Below are 13,042 nucleotides of genomic sequence, written 5' to 3' on the forward strand. Positions count from 1 at the left end.
TCGCTCCAGACATCTAAAGAAAACAAGGGCCTACGAAGAGAACCGCTTTAATGGACTACTCGTTCGAAGACGGTTTGACAGATCACGATGACCGCCAACACAAGGAGGACCAAACCCGTCAGTTCCAACTGGGACCTAAGAGGGGAATTCAATGCTCAGTGAAGTCCCATAGTCCTGAAAGGTGAGCACACCATCAACCATGTTACCAAGGGTAACAAGGACCTTCTATAAAAGGGGAAATGCTCCACCGCATTGTCAGTTGTGGCCCCGGGACCCTTCAGGGTGTTTCCATCAACAGAGGAATAGCAGGTAAAGTGGAAAGGTCTTTGCAGCAGTAGCTCTAAAAGACCCGAGGACTGTAACGGCATGCTGTTCCTCTGGATGAAAACCCCGGATTATCTGAAGCAACTACAGGAGACTGTGGTCACTCATAAAACCTACCCTGAGACAGACCTGCTGGGATCAGAAATAGCGAGAGCGGTGGCAGGCCTGGATGGATTCACAGACTCAGACTGCAGGGGATTGTGATAGAGCATGCTTAGTGCCTCTGTGGGCAGACTGCTCCAGTAACTGGGCACACAGTTAGGAGGTCCCGGGTCCCAGAATACAGGTGTTGGTTCTATCTGGGATAACCGTGTAAACACCCCCACAGTAAAGGCCAAGGTCACCCATGGGAGCAGAACTGTGCGGCAGGTCCTTGGGAAAACATGCTGCGACAAGCAACTAGGTCCAGTTTGAAGTCTCCAGTCCTCTCAGACCCGAGCAGCTGGTGTGGATGAGGGTTTCAGGTGGCCTAAGGGTGCCTGTAGGCAGGCATCAGATGAAGGATCCTTGTGGTGCTTCAGGAGCTTTAGCTGGATGGTTCTTCTATTAAGCTGAATGGTGGGAAGGGGTGCAGAGCATACACATGCACCACTCCACCCAGCTGATGACACAAGTGCTTGATCCCTTAACTCTCAGTACTGGAGATGGGGAAATCTGAAAAGGTGCCCAGGAGGTGCAGAACGGTGATGTACATTCCGGTGCTTCAACCCAACTGGCCATACAAGTTGAGCTTTCACAGAGGCACATTGGGAGCTCTGGACCTGAGAAGCACTCTACGTCTAACAGAGGACACTCAGGTCTGGAAAGCTTCACAACGCAGAGTCCAGAGGATCACATTCCAGGCCAGTCCTCCATGTCCCAACCCAGCAGGGCCCAGGGCCAGCACTCCAAGGTAAAGCTGCTCATAAGTGGCCAGGCCAAGCAGCAGTGTAGCAGGAATTCTGACCGAACCGAAACCTAGAAGATAGAAACCTGGCTGTCCTAACTCTTTCAGATGCTGAATGCAGATTTGGGGGGAGGGGTTCCCCACCTCCAGAGGGCCACGCCCTTAGGCATGCTTTAGTTTTACGTGGCACCTAGCCGCCTTCTGAAGGTGGTGTCATCAAACGCAGCTGTGATTTGGTGAAATGAGGAAAATAATTTCTACGAAGATGGCAAGTGCAACAGCAGAGCTCCCAGGACACTATCAAAACACTGATGCCTGCTGGGTAGAGGAGGGTTTCTATGGGCCGGCCCACAACTTGCCAGAGACCAGTCCTCCAGTAGGCGGCAGTATACACCCATCCGAGGCCCTGACTCTTCCTTGCGCTGCACTTGGACCGCACTTTAGTCTGCAGAGAGGTCCAGCCACTGCCTGCACCGTCCAGATGAAGTCCATCTTTGGTGAGACTTACCTGAGGAGAACATGGACATTGCTCCAACACCGAGACCAAGAAGACAGGTCAGCAATTCGGGGGGAACTTGGAGGCTCCACCCCCCCATGTGACCACACCGCCTGCCGTGCCTCCACCGATCAGCACACGTACACACACATCAGGGAACACAGTTTGAAATAATTCTCTTTATACAAGAAAGTCTACAATTAAAAACCAGACTCCGTGTCTCCCCATGCACGCACCGGCCCCTGAAAAAAAGGGGCGGAGGGGGGGAATTCATAGAGTTCATGGTCACCACTCTCCCCCCGTGATAAAATGTCCTAGAGGTAGAGAAGGGGGGCCGGGGGATGGGTCCTTCCTCGGAGGGGGTGGGGGAGTACAGTCTCTGTCTGCAGATGGGGAGCAGGAATAAGGCGCGGAGGAAGGGAGGTGATGAACGGGGGATCGCGGGGGGCTCAATGTCACCACAGTCGATGCTGGTGAAGGTTACGGCTTAGGACAGAGCGCACGTCGGCTGTGAACCTGGAGACGAGAGGAATGGGATTAGTGGGGGGATCAATAAAGTTGCATCATTCAACAATTGTGACAACACAAGAAAAGGCGCCATGGAGGACGATGCGTCCCACCCAGTGTACTCTGACCACCAGTGGCGTATCATTCATTGTGTGTGCGGGGAACACGGGCCCCGGGGGAAGGAGGGGCCCCACTCTTCCCTGTCATACACAGTAATCCCTGTAAGGCTGCAGAGTCCACCACCACCCCGTGGCTTCCATGCAGCTGCGGGCCACAGAGGGATTTAGCCATCCAAATAGGCCCTCCCCCACAATGCTCCATCCCCTCCCTCCGCATGTCATGGCTACCATCCCCTTCCTGAATGAACACAGTGAACACACTGAAGCATAGTAATCTGTGTGCCGTCACTACCCTGCGACTGACCTGGAGGGGATTCTACTGGGGGGGCAGACTGACCTGGAGGGGATTCTACTGGGGGGGGGGGGGGGCAGACTGACCTGGAGAGGATTCTACTGAGGGGGACGCAGACTGACCTGGAGAGGATTCTACTGAGGGGGACGCAGACTGACCTGAAGGGGATTCTACTGAGGGGGGCAGACTGACCTGAAGGGGATTCTACTGGGGGGGGGGGGGGGGCAGACTGACCTGGAGGGGATTCTACTGGGGGGGGGGGCAGACTGACCTGGAGAGGATTCTACTGAGGGGGACGCAGACTGACCTGAAGGGGATTCTACTGAGGGGGGCAGACTGACCTGAAGGGGATTCTACTGAGGGGGGCAGACTGACCTGAAGGGGATTCTACTGAGGGGGGCCAGACTGACCTGAAGGGGATTCTACTGAGGGGGGCCAGACTGACCTGAAGGGGATTCTACTGAGGGGGGGCAGACTGACCTGAAGGGGATTCTACTGAGGGGGGCCAGACTGACCTGAAGGGGATTCTACTGAGGGGGGCAGACTGACCTGAAGGGGATTCTACTGAGGGGGGCCAGACTGACCTGAAGGGGATTCTACTGAGGGGGGCCAGACTGACCTGCAGGGGATTCTACTGCAGGGGGCAGACTGACCTGGAGGGGATTCTACTGAGGGGGGGCAGACTGACCTGGAGGGGATTCTACTGAGGGGGGGCAGACTGACCTGGAGGGGATTCTACTGAGGGGGGGCAGACTGACCTGGAGGGGATTCTACTGAGGGGGGCAGACTGACCTGGAGGGGATTCTACTGAGGGGGGCAGACTGACCTGGAGGGGATTCTACTGAGGGGGGCAGACTGACCTGGAGGGGATTCTACTGAGGGGGACCAGACTGACCTGGAGGGGATTCTACGGGGGTGGGGGAGGGGGGGGCCAGACTGACCTGAAGGGGATTCTACTGAGGGGGGCAGACTGACCTGGAGGGGATTCTACTGAGGGGGGGGCAGACTGACCTGGAGGGGATTATACTGAGGGGGGCAGACTGACCTGGAGGGGATTCTACTGAGGGGGGGGCAGACTGACCTGGAGGGGATTCTACTGAGGGGGGCAGACTGACCTGGAGGGGATTCTACTGGGCAGGGGGCAGACTGACCTGGAGGGGATTCTACTGGGCAGGGGGCAGACTGACCTGGAGGGGATTCTACTGGGCAGGGGGCAGACTGACCTGGAGGGGATTCTACTTGGGGGGGGGGGGGGGGGGCAGACTGGCCAGAAGGGGATTCTACGGGGGTGGGCAGACTGACCTGAAGGGGATTCTACTGCAGGGGGCAGACTGACCTGGAGGGGATTATACTGAGGGGGGCAGACTGACCTGGAGGGGATTATACTGAGGGGGGCAGACTGACCTGGAGGGAATTCTACTGAGGGGGGCAGACTGACCTGGAGGGGATTCTACTGGGCGGGGGGGCAGACTGACCTGGAGGGGATTCTACTGGGCGGGGGGGCAGACTGACCTGGAGGGGATTCTACTGGGCGGGGGGGCAGACTGACCTGGAGGGGATTCTACTGGGCGGGGGGGCAGACTGACCTGGAGGGGATTCTACTGGGCGGGGGGGCAGACTGACCTGGAGGGGATTCTACTGGGCGGGGGGGCAGACTGACCTGGAGGGGATTCTACTGAGGGGGGCAGACTGACCTGGAGGGGATTCTACTGGGCGGGGGGGCAGACTGACCTGGAGGGGATTCTACTGAGGGGGGCAGACTGACCTGGAGGGAATTCTACTGAGGGGGGCAGACTGACCTGGAGGGGATTCTACTGGGCGGGGGGGCAGACTGACCTGGAGGGGATTCTACTGGGCGGGGGGGCAGACTGACCTGGAGGGGATTCTACTGGGCGGGGGGGCAGACTGACCTGGAGGGGATTCTACTGGGCGGGGGGGCAGACTGACCTGGAGGGGATTCTACTGAGGGGGGCAGACTGACCTGGAGGGGATTCTACTGAGGGGGGCAGACTGACCTGGAGGGGATTCTACTGAGGGGGGCAGACTGACCTGGAGGGGATTCTACTGAGGGGGGCAGACTGACCTGGAGGGGATTCTACTGAGGGGGGCAGACTGACCTGGAGGGGATTCTACTGAGGGGGGGCAGACTGACCTGGAGGGGATTCTACTGAGGGGGGGCAGACTGACCTGGAGGGGATTCCACTGAGGGGGGGCAGACTGACCTGGAGGGGATTCTACTGAGGGGGGGCAGACTGACCTGGAGGGAATTCTACTGAGGGGGGGCAGACTGACCTGGAGGGAATTCTACTGAGGGGGGCAGACTGACCTGGAGGAGGGGGACAGACGGACCTGGAAGGGGGGAGGGTTGGAGATGATTCTACTGGGGGCCCAGACTGCCCTGAAGGTGACTTTACTTGGGGGGAGGGGCCGCCAGACTGATGATCTCGAGAGAATTCTACTGGGGAGACAGGCTGACCTGGTGGGCAGGGATTATTACTGGGTGGGAGGGGGGGGGACAGGGACAGACTGACCTGGAAGGCAAGGATTATTACTGGGTGGGAAACAGACTGACCTAGGGGGAGGGAGTTATACTGGGGGGGGGGGGGGGGGGGACAGACTGGCCTAGGGGGAGGGAGTTATACTGGCGGACGGGACAGACTGGCCTAGGGGGAGGGAGTTATACTGGCGGACAGACTGGCCTAGGGGGAGGGAGTTATACTGGCGGACAGACTGGCCTAGGGGGAGGGAGTTATACTGGCGGACAGACTGGCCTAGGGGGAGGGAGTTATACTGGCGGACAGACTGGCCTAGGGGGAGGGAGTTATACTGGCGGACAGACTGGCCTAGGGGGAGGGAGTTATACTGGCGGACAGACTGGCCTAGGGGGAGGGAGTTATACTGGCGGACAGACTGGCCTAGGGGGAGGGAGTTATACTGGCGGACAGACTGGCCTAGGGGGAGGGAGTTATACTGGCGGACAGACTGGCCTAGGGGGAGGGAGTTATACTGGCGGACAGACTGGCCTAGGGGGAGGGAGTTATACTGGCGGACAGACTGGCCTAGGGGGAGGGAGTTATACTGGCGGACAGACTGGCCTAGGGGGAGGGAGTTATACTGGCGGACAGACTGGCCTAGGGGGAGGGAGTTATACTGGCGGACAGACTGGCCTAGGGGGAGGGAGTTATACTGGCGGACAGACTGGCCTAGGGGGAGGGAGTTATACTGGCGGACAGACTGGCCTAGGGGGAGGGAGTTATACTGGCGGACAGACTGGCCTAGGGGGAGGGAGTTATACTGGCGGACAGACTGGCCTAGGGGGAGGGAGTTATACTGGCGGACAGACTGGCCTAGGGGGAGGGAGTTATACTGGCGGACAGACTGGCCTAGGGGGAGGGAGTTATACTGGCGGACAGACTGGCCTAGGGGGAGGGAGTTATACTGGCGGACAGACTGGCCTAGGGGGAGGGAGTTATACTGGCGGACAGACTGGCCTAGGGGGAGGGAGTTATACTGGCGGACAGACTGGCCTAGGGGGAGGGAGTTATACTGGCGGACAGACTGGCCTAGGGGGAGGGAGTTATACTGGCGGACAGACTGGCCTAGGGGGAGGGAGTTATACTGGCGGACAGACTGGCCTAGGGGGAGGGAGTTATACTGGCGGACAGACTGGCCTAGGGGGAGGGAGTTATACTGGCGGACAGACTGGCCTAGGGGGAGGGAGTTATACTGGCGGACAGACTGGCCTAGGGGGAGGGAGTTATACTGGCGGACAGACTGGCCTAGGGGGAGGGAGTTATACTGGCGGACAGACTGGCCTAGGGGGAGGGAGTTATACTGGCGGACAGACTGGCCTAGGGGGAGGGAGTTATACTGGCGGACAGACTGGCCTAGGGGGAGGGAGTTATACTGGCGGACAGACTGGCCTAGGGGGAGGGAGTTATACTGGCGGACAGACTGGCCTAGGGGGAGGGAGTTATACTGGCGGACAGACTGGCCTAGGGGGAGGGAGTTATACTGGCGGACAGACTGGCCTAGGGGGAGGGAGTTATACTGGCGGACAGACTGGCCTAGGGGGAGGGAGTTATACTGGCGGACAGACTGGCCTAGGGGGAGGGAGTTATACTGGGGGACAGACTGGCCTAGGGGGAGGGAGTTATACTGGGGGACAGACTGACCTAGGGGGAGGGAGTTATACTGGGGGACAGACTGGCCTAGGGGGAGGGAGTTATACTGGGGGACAGACTGGCCTAGGGGGAGGGAGTTATACTGGGGGACAGACTGGCCTAGGGGGAGGGAGTTATACTGGGGGACAGACTGGCCTAGGGGGAGGGAGTTATACTGGGGGGGACAGACTGGCCTGGGGGGGGGGGGGGGGGGGGGGAGTTATACTGGGTGGGGGACGGACTGACCTAGGGGGAGGGAGTTATACTGGGGGGGGGGACAGACTGGCCTAGGGGGAGGGAGTTATACTGGGGGGGGGGGGGACGACAGACTGGCCTAGGGGGAGGGAGTTATACTGGGGGGGGGGGGGACAGACTGGCCTAGGGGGAGGGAGTTATACTGGGGGGGGGGACAGACTGGCCTAGGGGGAGGGAGTTATACTGGGGGACAGACTGACCTAGGGGGAGGGAGTTATACTGGGGGGGACAGACTGGCCTGGGTGGGGGGGGGTTGGGGGGGAGTTATACTGGGGGACAGACTGGCCTAGGGGGAGGGAGTTATACTGGGTGGGGGACAGACTGACCTAGGGGGAGGGAGTTATACTGGGGGGGTGGGGACAGACTGGCCTAGGGGGAGGGAGTTATACTGGGGGGGGGGACAGACTGGCCTAGGGGGAGGGAGTTATACGGGGGGGACAGACTGGCCTAGGGGGAGGGAGTTATACTGGGGGGACAGACTGACCTAGGGGGAGGGAATTATACTGGGGGGGGGGGGGGGACAGACTGGCCTAGGGGGAGGGAGTTATACTGGGGGGGACAGACTGGCCTAGGGGGGGTTATACTGGGGGGGGGACAGACTGGCCTGGGGGGGGGGGGGGAGTTATACTGGGGGGGGACAGACGGACCTAGGGGGAGGGAGTTATACTGGGGGACAGACTGGCCTAGGGGGAGGGAGTTATACTGGGGGACAGACTGGCCTAGGGGGAGGGAGTTATACTGGGGGGGGGGACAGACTGGCCTAGGGGGAGGGAGTTATACTGGGGGGGACAGACTGGCCTGGGTGGGGGGGGGGGTTGGGGGGGAGTTATACTGGGGGGGACAGACTGGCCTAGGGGAAGGGAGTTATACTGGGGGGGTGGTGACAGACTGGCCTAGGGGGAGGGAGTTATACTGGGGGACAGACTGACCTAGGGGGAGGGAGTTATACTGGGGGACAGACTGACCTAGGGGGAGGGAATTATACTGGGGGGGGGGGACAGACTGGCCTAGGGGGAGGGAGTTATACTGGGGGGACGACAGACTGGCCTAGGGGGAGGGAGTTATACTGGGGGGGGGGGGGGGGGGGGACAGACTGGCCTAGGGGGAGGGAGTTATACTGGCGGACAGACTGACCTAGGGGAGGGAGTTATACTGGGGGGACAGACTGACCTAGGGGGAGGGAGTTATACTGGGGGGACAGACTGGCCTAAGGGGAGGGAGTTATACTGGGGGGACAGACTGGCCTAAGGGGAGGGAGTTATACTGGGGGACAGACTGACCTAGGGGGAGGGGGGACAGACTGGCCTAGGGGGAGGGAATTATACTGGGGGGGGGGGGGGACAGACTGGCCTAGGGGGAGGGAATTATACTAGGGGGGGGCAGACTGGCCTAGGGGGAGGGAGTTATACTGGGGGACAGACTGACCTTAGTGGTGGAAGCTGTCTTGGTGGACGCGGTTGTGGTGAGGGGCAATGACGTGTCCTGACGCGGTTACACCATGTGATCACACATTACCAATACAATAAATGCTAGAAGCATTGCAGGGTCAGTCCGGTGGCCTCACATGAAGTCATGTGACCACCAGCAGCCAATGTATAAGAAGAATGGTTGGACTATGATATACTGCAGTATTCCTGTCACCTACCTCAAGGCGTCCAGCATGGGAAGCAGGTTGAGGAGGGCGGTGTCGCTGGGATCACTGAACCAGGACTTGATAGGAATCGCATTATCTGCAGGTCAGAGTTCAACATGTCTGATGAGATTGAGAATTTCCAGAAGGCCGGCACCAAACACGTGTATTACATGTGATCACTTACCTGGGTGACTCCTGTACGCTCCCGGAGAGTTGTCCAGGATAACCACACTGGACAAGTCATTGTGAACCACAGAAAGGTCCTTAATGTAACTGCCCAGCTCCAGCGTACAGTGCTGCCGGGAGAGAGAGACCAATCAGGACACACGCAGCAAGTCAGACACCAGAGGAACCCTGTATGTGGTCAGAGGATGGAGGAGGGACAGGTCTATGGGTGGTGCCCCAGGTCTAGGGGTGCAGGGCTCTCCCCAGAACGGAGGTGCCCCAGGTCCATCGGTGCAGGGCTCCCCCCAGGTCTAGGGGTGCAGGGCTGCCCCCAGGTCTAGGGGTGCAGGGCTGCCCCCAGGTCTAGGGGTGCAGGGCTCTCCCCAGGTCTAGGGGTGCAGGGCTCTCCCCAGAAGTCCCAGGTCTAGGGGTGCAGGGCTCTCCCCAGAAGTCCCAGGTCTAGGGGTGCAGGGCTCTCCCCAGAAGTCCCAGGTCTAGGGGTGCAGGGCTCTCCCCAGAAGTCCCAGGTCTAGGGGTGCAGGGCTCTCCCCAGAAGTCCCAGGTCTAGGGGTGCAGGGCTCTCCCCAGAAGTCCCAGGTCTAGGGGTGCAGGGCTCTCCCCAGAAGTCCCAGGTCTAGGGGTGCAGGGCTCTCCCCAGAACGGAGGTGCCCCAGGTCTAGGGGTGCAGGGCTCTCCCCAGAACGGAGGTGCCCCAGGTCTAGGGGTGCAGGGCTCTCCCCAGAACGGAGGTGCCCCAGGTCTAGGGGTGCAGGGCTCTCCCCAGAACGGAGGTGCCCCAGGTCTAGGGGTGCAGGGCTCTCCCCAGAACGGAGGTGCCCCAGGTCTAGGGGTGCAGGGCTCTCCCCAGAACGGAGGTGCCCCAGGTCTAGGGGTGCAGGGCTCTCCCCAGAACGGAGGTGCCCCAGGTCTAGGGGTGCAGGGCTCTCCCCAGAACGGAGGTGCCCCAGGTCTAGGGGTGCAGGGCTCTCCCCAGAACGGAGGTGCCCCAGGTCTAGGGGTGCAGGGCTCTCCCCAGAACGGAGGTGCCCCAGGTCTAGGGGTGCAGGTCTCCCCCCAGAACGGAGGTGCCCCAGGTCTAGGGGTGCAGGTCTCCCCCCAGAACGGAGGTGCCCAAGGTCTAGGGGTGCAGGTCTCCCCCCAGAACGGAGGTGCCCAAGGTCTAGGGGTGCAGGTCTCCCCCCAGAACGGAGGTGCCCAAGGTCTAGGGGTGCAGGTCTCCCCCCAGAACAGAGGTGCCCAAGGTCTAGGGGTGCAGGTCTCCCCCCAGAACGGAGGTGCCCAAGGTCTAGGGGTGCAGGTCTCCCCCCAGAACGGAGGTGCCCAAGGTCTAGGGGTGCAGGTCTCCCCCCAGAACGGAGGTGCCCAAGGTCTAGGGGTGCAGGTCTCCCCCCAGAACGGAGGTGCCCCAGGTCTAGGGGTGCAGGGCTCTCCCCAGAACGGAGGTGCCCAAGGTCTAGGGGTGCAGGTCTCCCCCCAGAACGGAGGTGCCCAAGGTCTAGGGGTGCAGGTCTCCCCCCAGAACGGAGGTGCCCAAGGTCTAGGGGTGCAGGTCTCCCCCCAGAACGGAGGGTGCCCAAGGTCTAGGGGTGCAGGTCTCCCCCCAGAACGGAGGTGCCCAAGGTCTAGGGGTGCAGGTCTCCCCCCAGAACGGAGGTGCCCAAGGTCTAGGGGTGCAGGTCTCCCCCCAGAACGGAGGTGCCCAAGGTCTAGGGGTGCAGGTCTCCCCCCAGAACGGAGGTGCCCAAGGTCTAGGGGTGCAGGTCTCCCCCCAGAACGGAGGTGCCCAAGGTCTAGGGGTGCAGGTCTCCCCCCAGAACGGAGGTGCCCAAGGTCTAGGGGTGCAGGTCTCCCCCCAGAACGGAGGTGCCCAAGGTCTAGGGGTGCAGGTCTCCCCCCAGAACGGAGGTGCCCAAGGTCTAGGGGTGCAGGTCTCCCCCCAGAACGGAGGTGCCCAAGGTCTAGGGGTGCAGGTCTCCCCCCAGAACGGAGGTGCCCAAGGTCTAGGGGTGCAGGTCTCCCCCATGCTCACCTGTCTGTAGAATCTCCTTTGTAGGATGTCTCTGTTATTATCTAATTTATCGGCCACAGCAGAACCGTAGATCTCCATACTGGCTGTGAAGACCACCAGCTCGTACCACTGACTGACCTGGGGGGGGATACAGAACAGAAGGTCACTCCATGCATGTCTACCCTGCAGAGTCTCCGAGATGTACACTAGAAGGTACCAATCCCATTGGGGGGGTATAACTCCGCCTCGCTACAACTCCCCCCTACCACGCTACAACTCCCCCCTACCACGCTACAACTCCCCCCTACAACTCCCACCTACCACGCTACAACTCCCCCCTACCACGCTACAACTCCCCCCTACCACGCTACAACTCCCCCCTACAACTCCCCCTACCACGCTACAACTCCCCCCTACCACGCTACAACTCCCCCCTACCACGCTACAACTCCCCGCTACAACTCCCCGCTACAACTCCCCGCTACCACGCTACAACTCCCCGCTACAACTCCCCCCTACCACGCTACAACTCCCCCCTACCACGCTACAACTCCCCCCTACCACGCTACAACTCCCCCCTACCACGCTACAACTCCCCCCTACCACGCTACAACTCCCCCCTACAACTCCCCACTACCACGCTACAACTCCCCGCTACAACTCCCCCCTACCACGCTACAACTCCCCCCTACCACGCTACAACTCCCCGCTACAACTCCCCCCTACCACGCTACAACTCCCCCCTACCACGCTACAACTCCCCCCTACCACGCTACAACTCCCCGCTACAACTCCCCCCTACCACGCTACAACTCCCCGCTACCACGCTACAACTCCCCGCTACCACGCTACAACTCCCCGCTACAACTCCCCGCTACAACTCCCCCCTACCACGCTACAACCCCCCGCTACAACTCCCCCCTACAACTCCCCCCTACCACGCTACAACTCCCCGCTACAACTCCCCCCTACCACGCTACAACTCCCCGCTACAACTCCCCCCTACCACGCTACAACTCCCCCCTACCACGCTACAACTCCCCCGCTACAACTCCCCCCTACCACGCTACAACTCCCCGCTACAACTCCCCCCTACCACGCTACAACTCCCCGCTACAACTCCCCCCTACCACGCTACAACTCCCCCCTACCACGCTACAACTCCCCGCTACAACTCCCCCCTACAACTCCCCCCTACCACGCTACAACTCCCCCCTACAACTCCCCCCTACCACGCTACAACTCCCCCCTACAACTCCCCCCTACAACTCCCCACTACCACGCTACAACTCCCCGCTACAACTCCCCCCTACCACGCTACAACTCCCCCCTACCACGCTACAACTCCCCCCTACCACGCTACAACTCCCCCCTACAACTCCCCACTACCACGCTACAACTCCCCGCTACAACTCCCCCCTACCACGCTACAACTCCCCCCTACCACGCTACAACTCCCCCCTACCACGCTACAACTCCCCCCTACAACTCCCCACTACCACGCTACAACTCCCCCCTACAACTCCCCCCTACCACGCTACAACTCCCCCCTACAACTCCCCCCTACCACGCTACAACTCCCCCCTACAACTCCCCCCTACAACTCCCCACTACCACGCTACAACTCCCCGCTACAACTCCCCCCTACCACGCTACAACTCCCCCCTACCACGCTACAACTCCCCCCTACCACGCTACAACTCCCCCCTACAACTCCCCACTACCACGCTACAACTCCCCGCTACAACTCCCCCCTACCACGCTACAACTCCCCCCTACCACGCTACAACTCCCCGCTACAACTCCCCGCTACCACGCTACAACTCCCCGCTACCACGCTACAACTCCCCGCTACAACTCCCCGCTACCACGCTACAACTCCCCCCTACCACGCTACAACTCCCCGCTACAACTCCCCCTACCACGCTACAACTCCCCGCTACAACTCCCCCCTACCACGCTACAACTCCCCGCTACAACTCCCCCCTACCACGCTACAACTCCCCGCTACAACTCCCCGCTACAACTCCCCGCTACAACTCCCCCCTACCACGCTACAACTCCCCCTACCACTCTCCCCTACCACGCTACAACTCCCCGCTACAACTCCCCCCTACCACGCTACAACTCCCCGCTACAACTCCCCCCTACCACGCTACAACTCCCCCCTACC

General features: G+C 60.7%; 1 protein-coding gene across 1 annotated transcript; it reads right to left on the bottom strand.

The window, feature by feature from the left end:
* Positions 1-1,870: 1,870 nt before the first annotated feature.
* On the bottom strand, positions 1,871-11,027 carry CTDNEP1 (CTD nuclear envelope phosphatase 1). The gene is made up of 4 exons (XM_089662601.1): positions 10,891-11,027; positions 8,860-8,971; positions 8,688-8,772; positions 1,871-2,222 (listed from the first exon to the last, which is right to left on the bottom strand). The coding sequence occupies exons 1-4, from the start codon at positions 10,966-10,968 to the stop codon at positions 2,162-2,164; spliced, it is 336 nt and encodes a 111-aa protein (XP_089518727.1). The 5' UTR covers positions 10,969-11,027; the 3' UTR covers positions 1,871-2,161.
* Positions 11,028-13,042: the final 2,015 nt, after the last annotated feature.

The sequence above is a fragment of the Staurois parvus genome, unplaced genomic scaffold, assembly GCF_062004578.1.
Source record: "Staurois parvus isolate SC_StPar_1 unplaced genomic scaffold, SC_StPar_1.0 ptg001496l, whole genome shotgun sequence".
Classification (NCBI taxonomy): Eukaryota; Metazoa; Chordata; class Amphibia; order Anura; family Ranidae; genus Staurois; species Staurois parvus.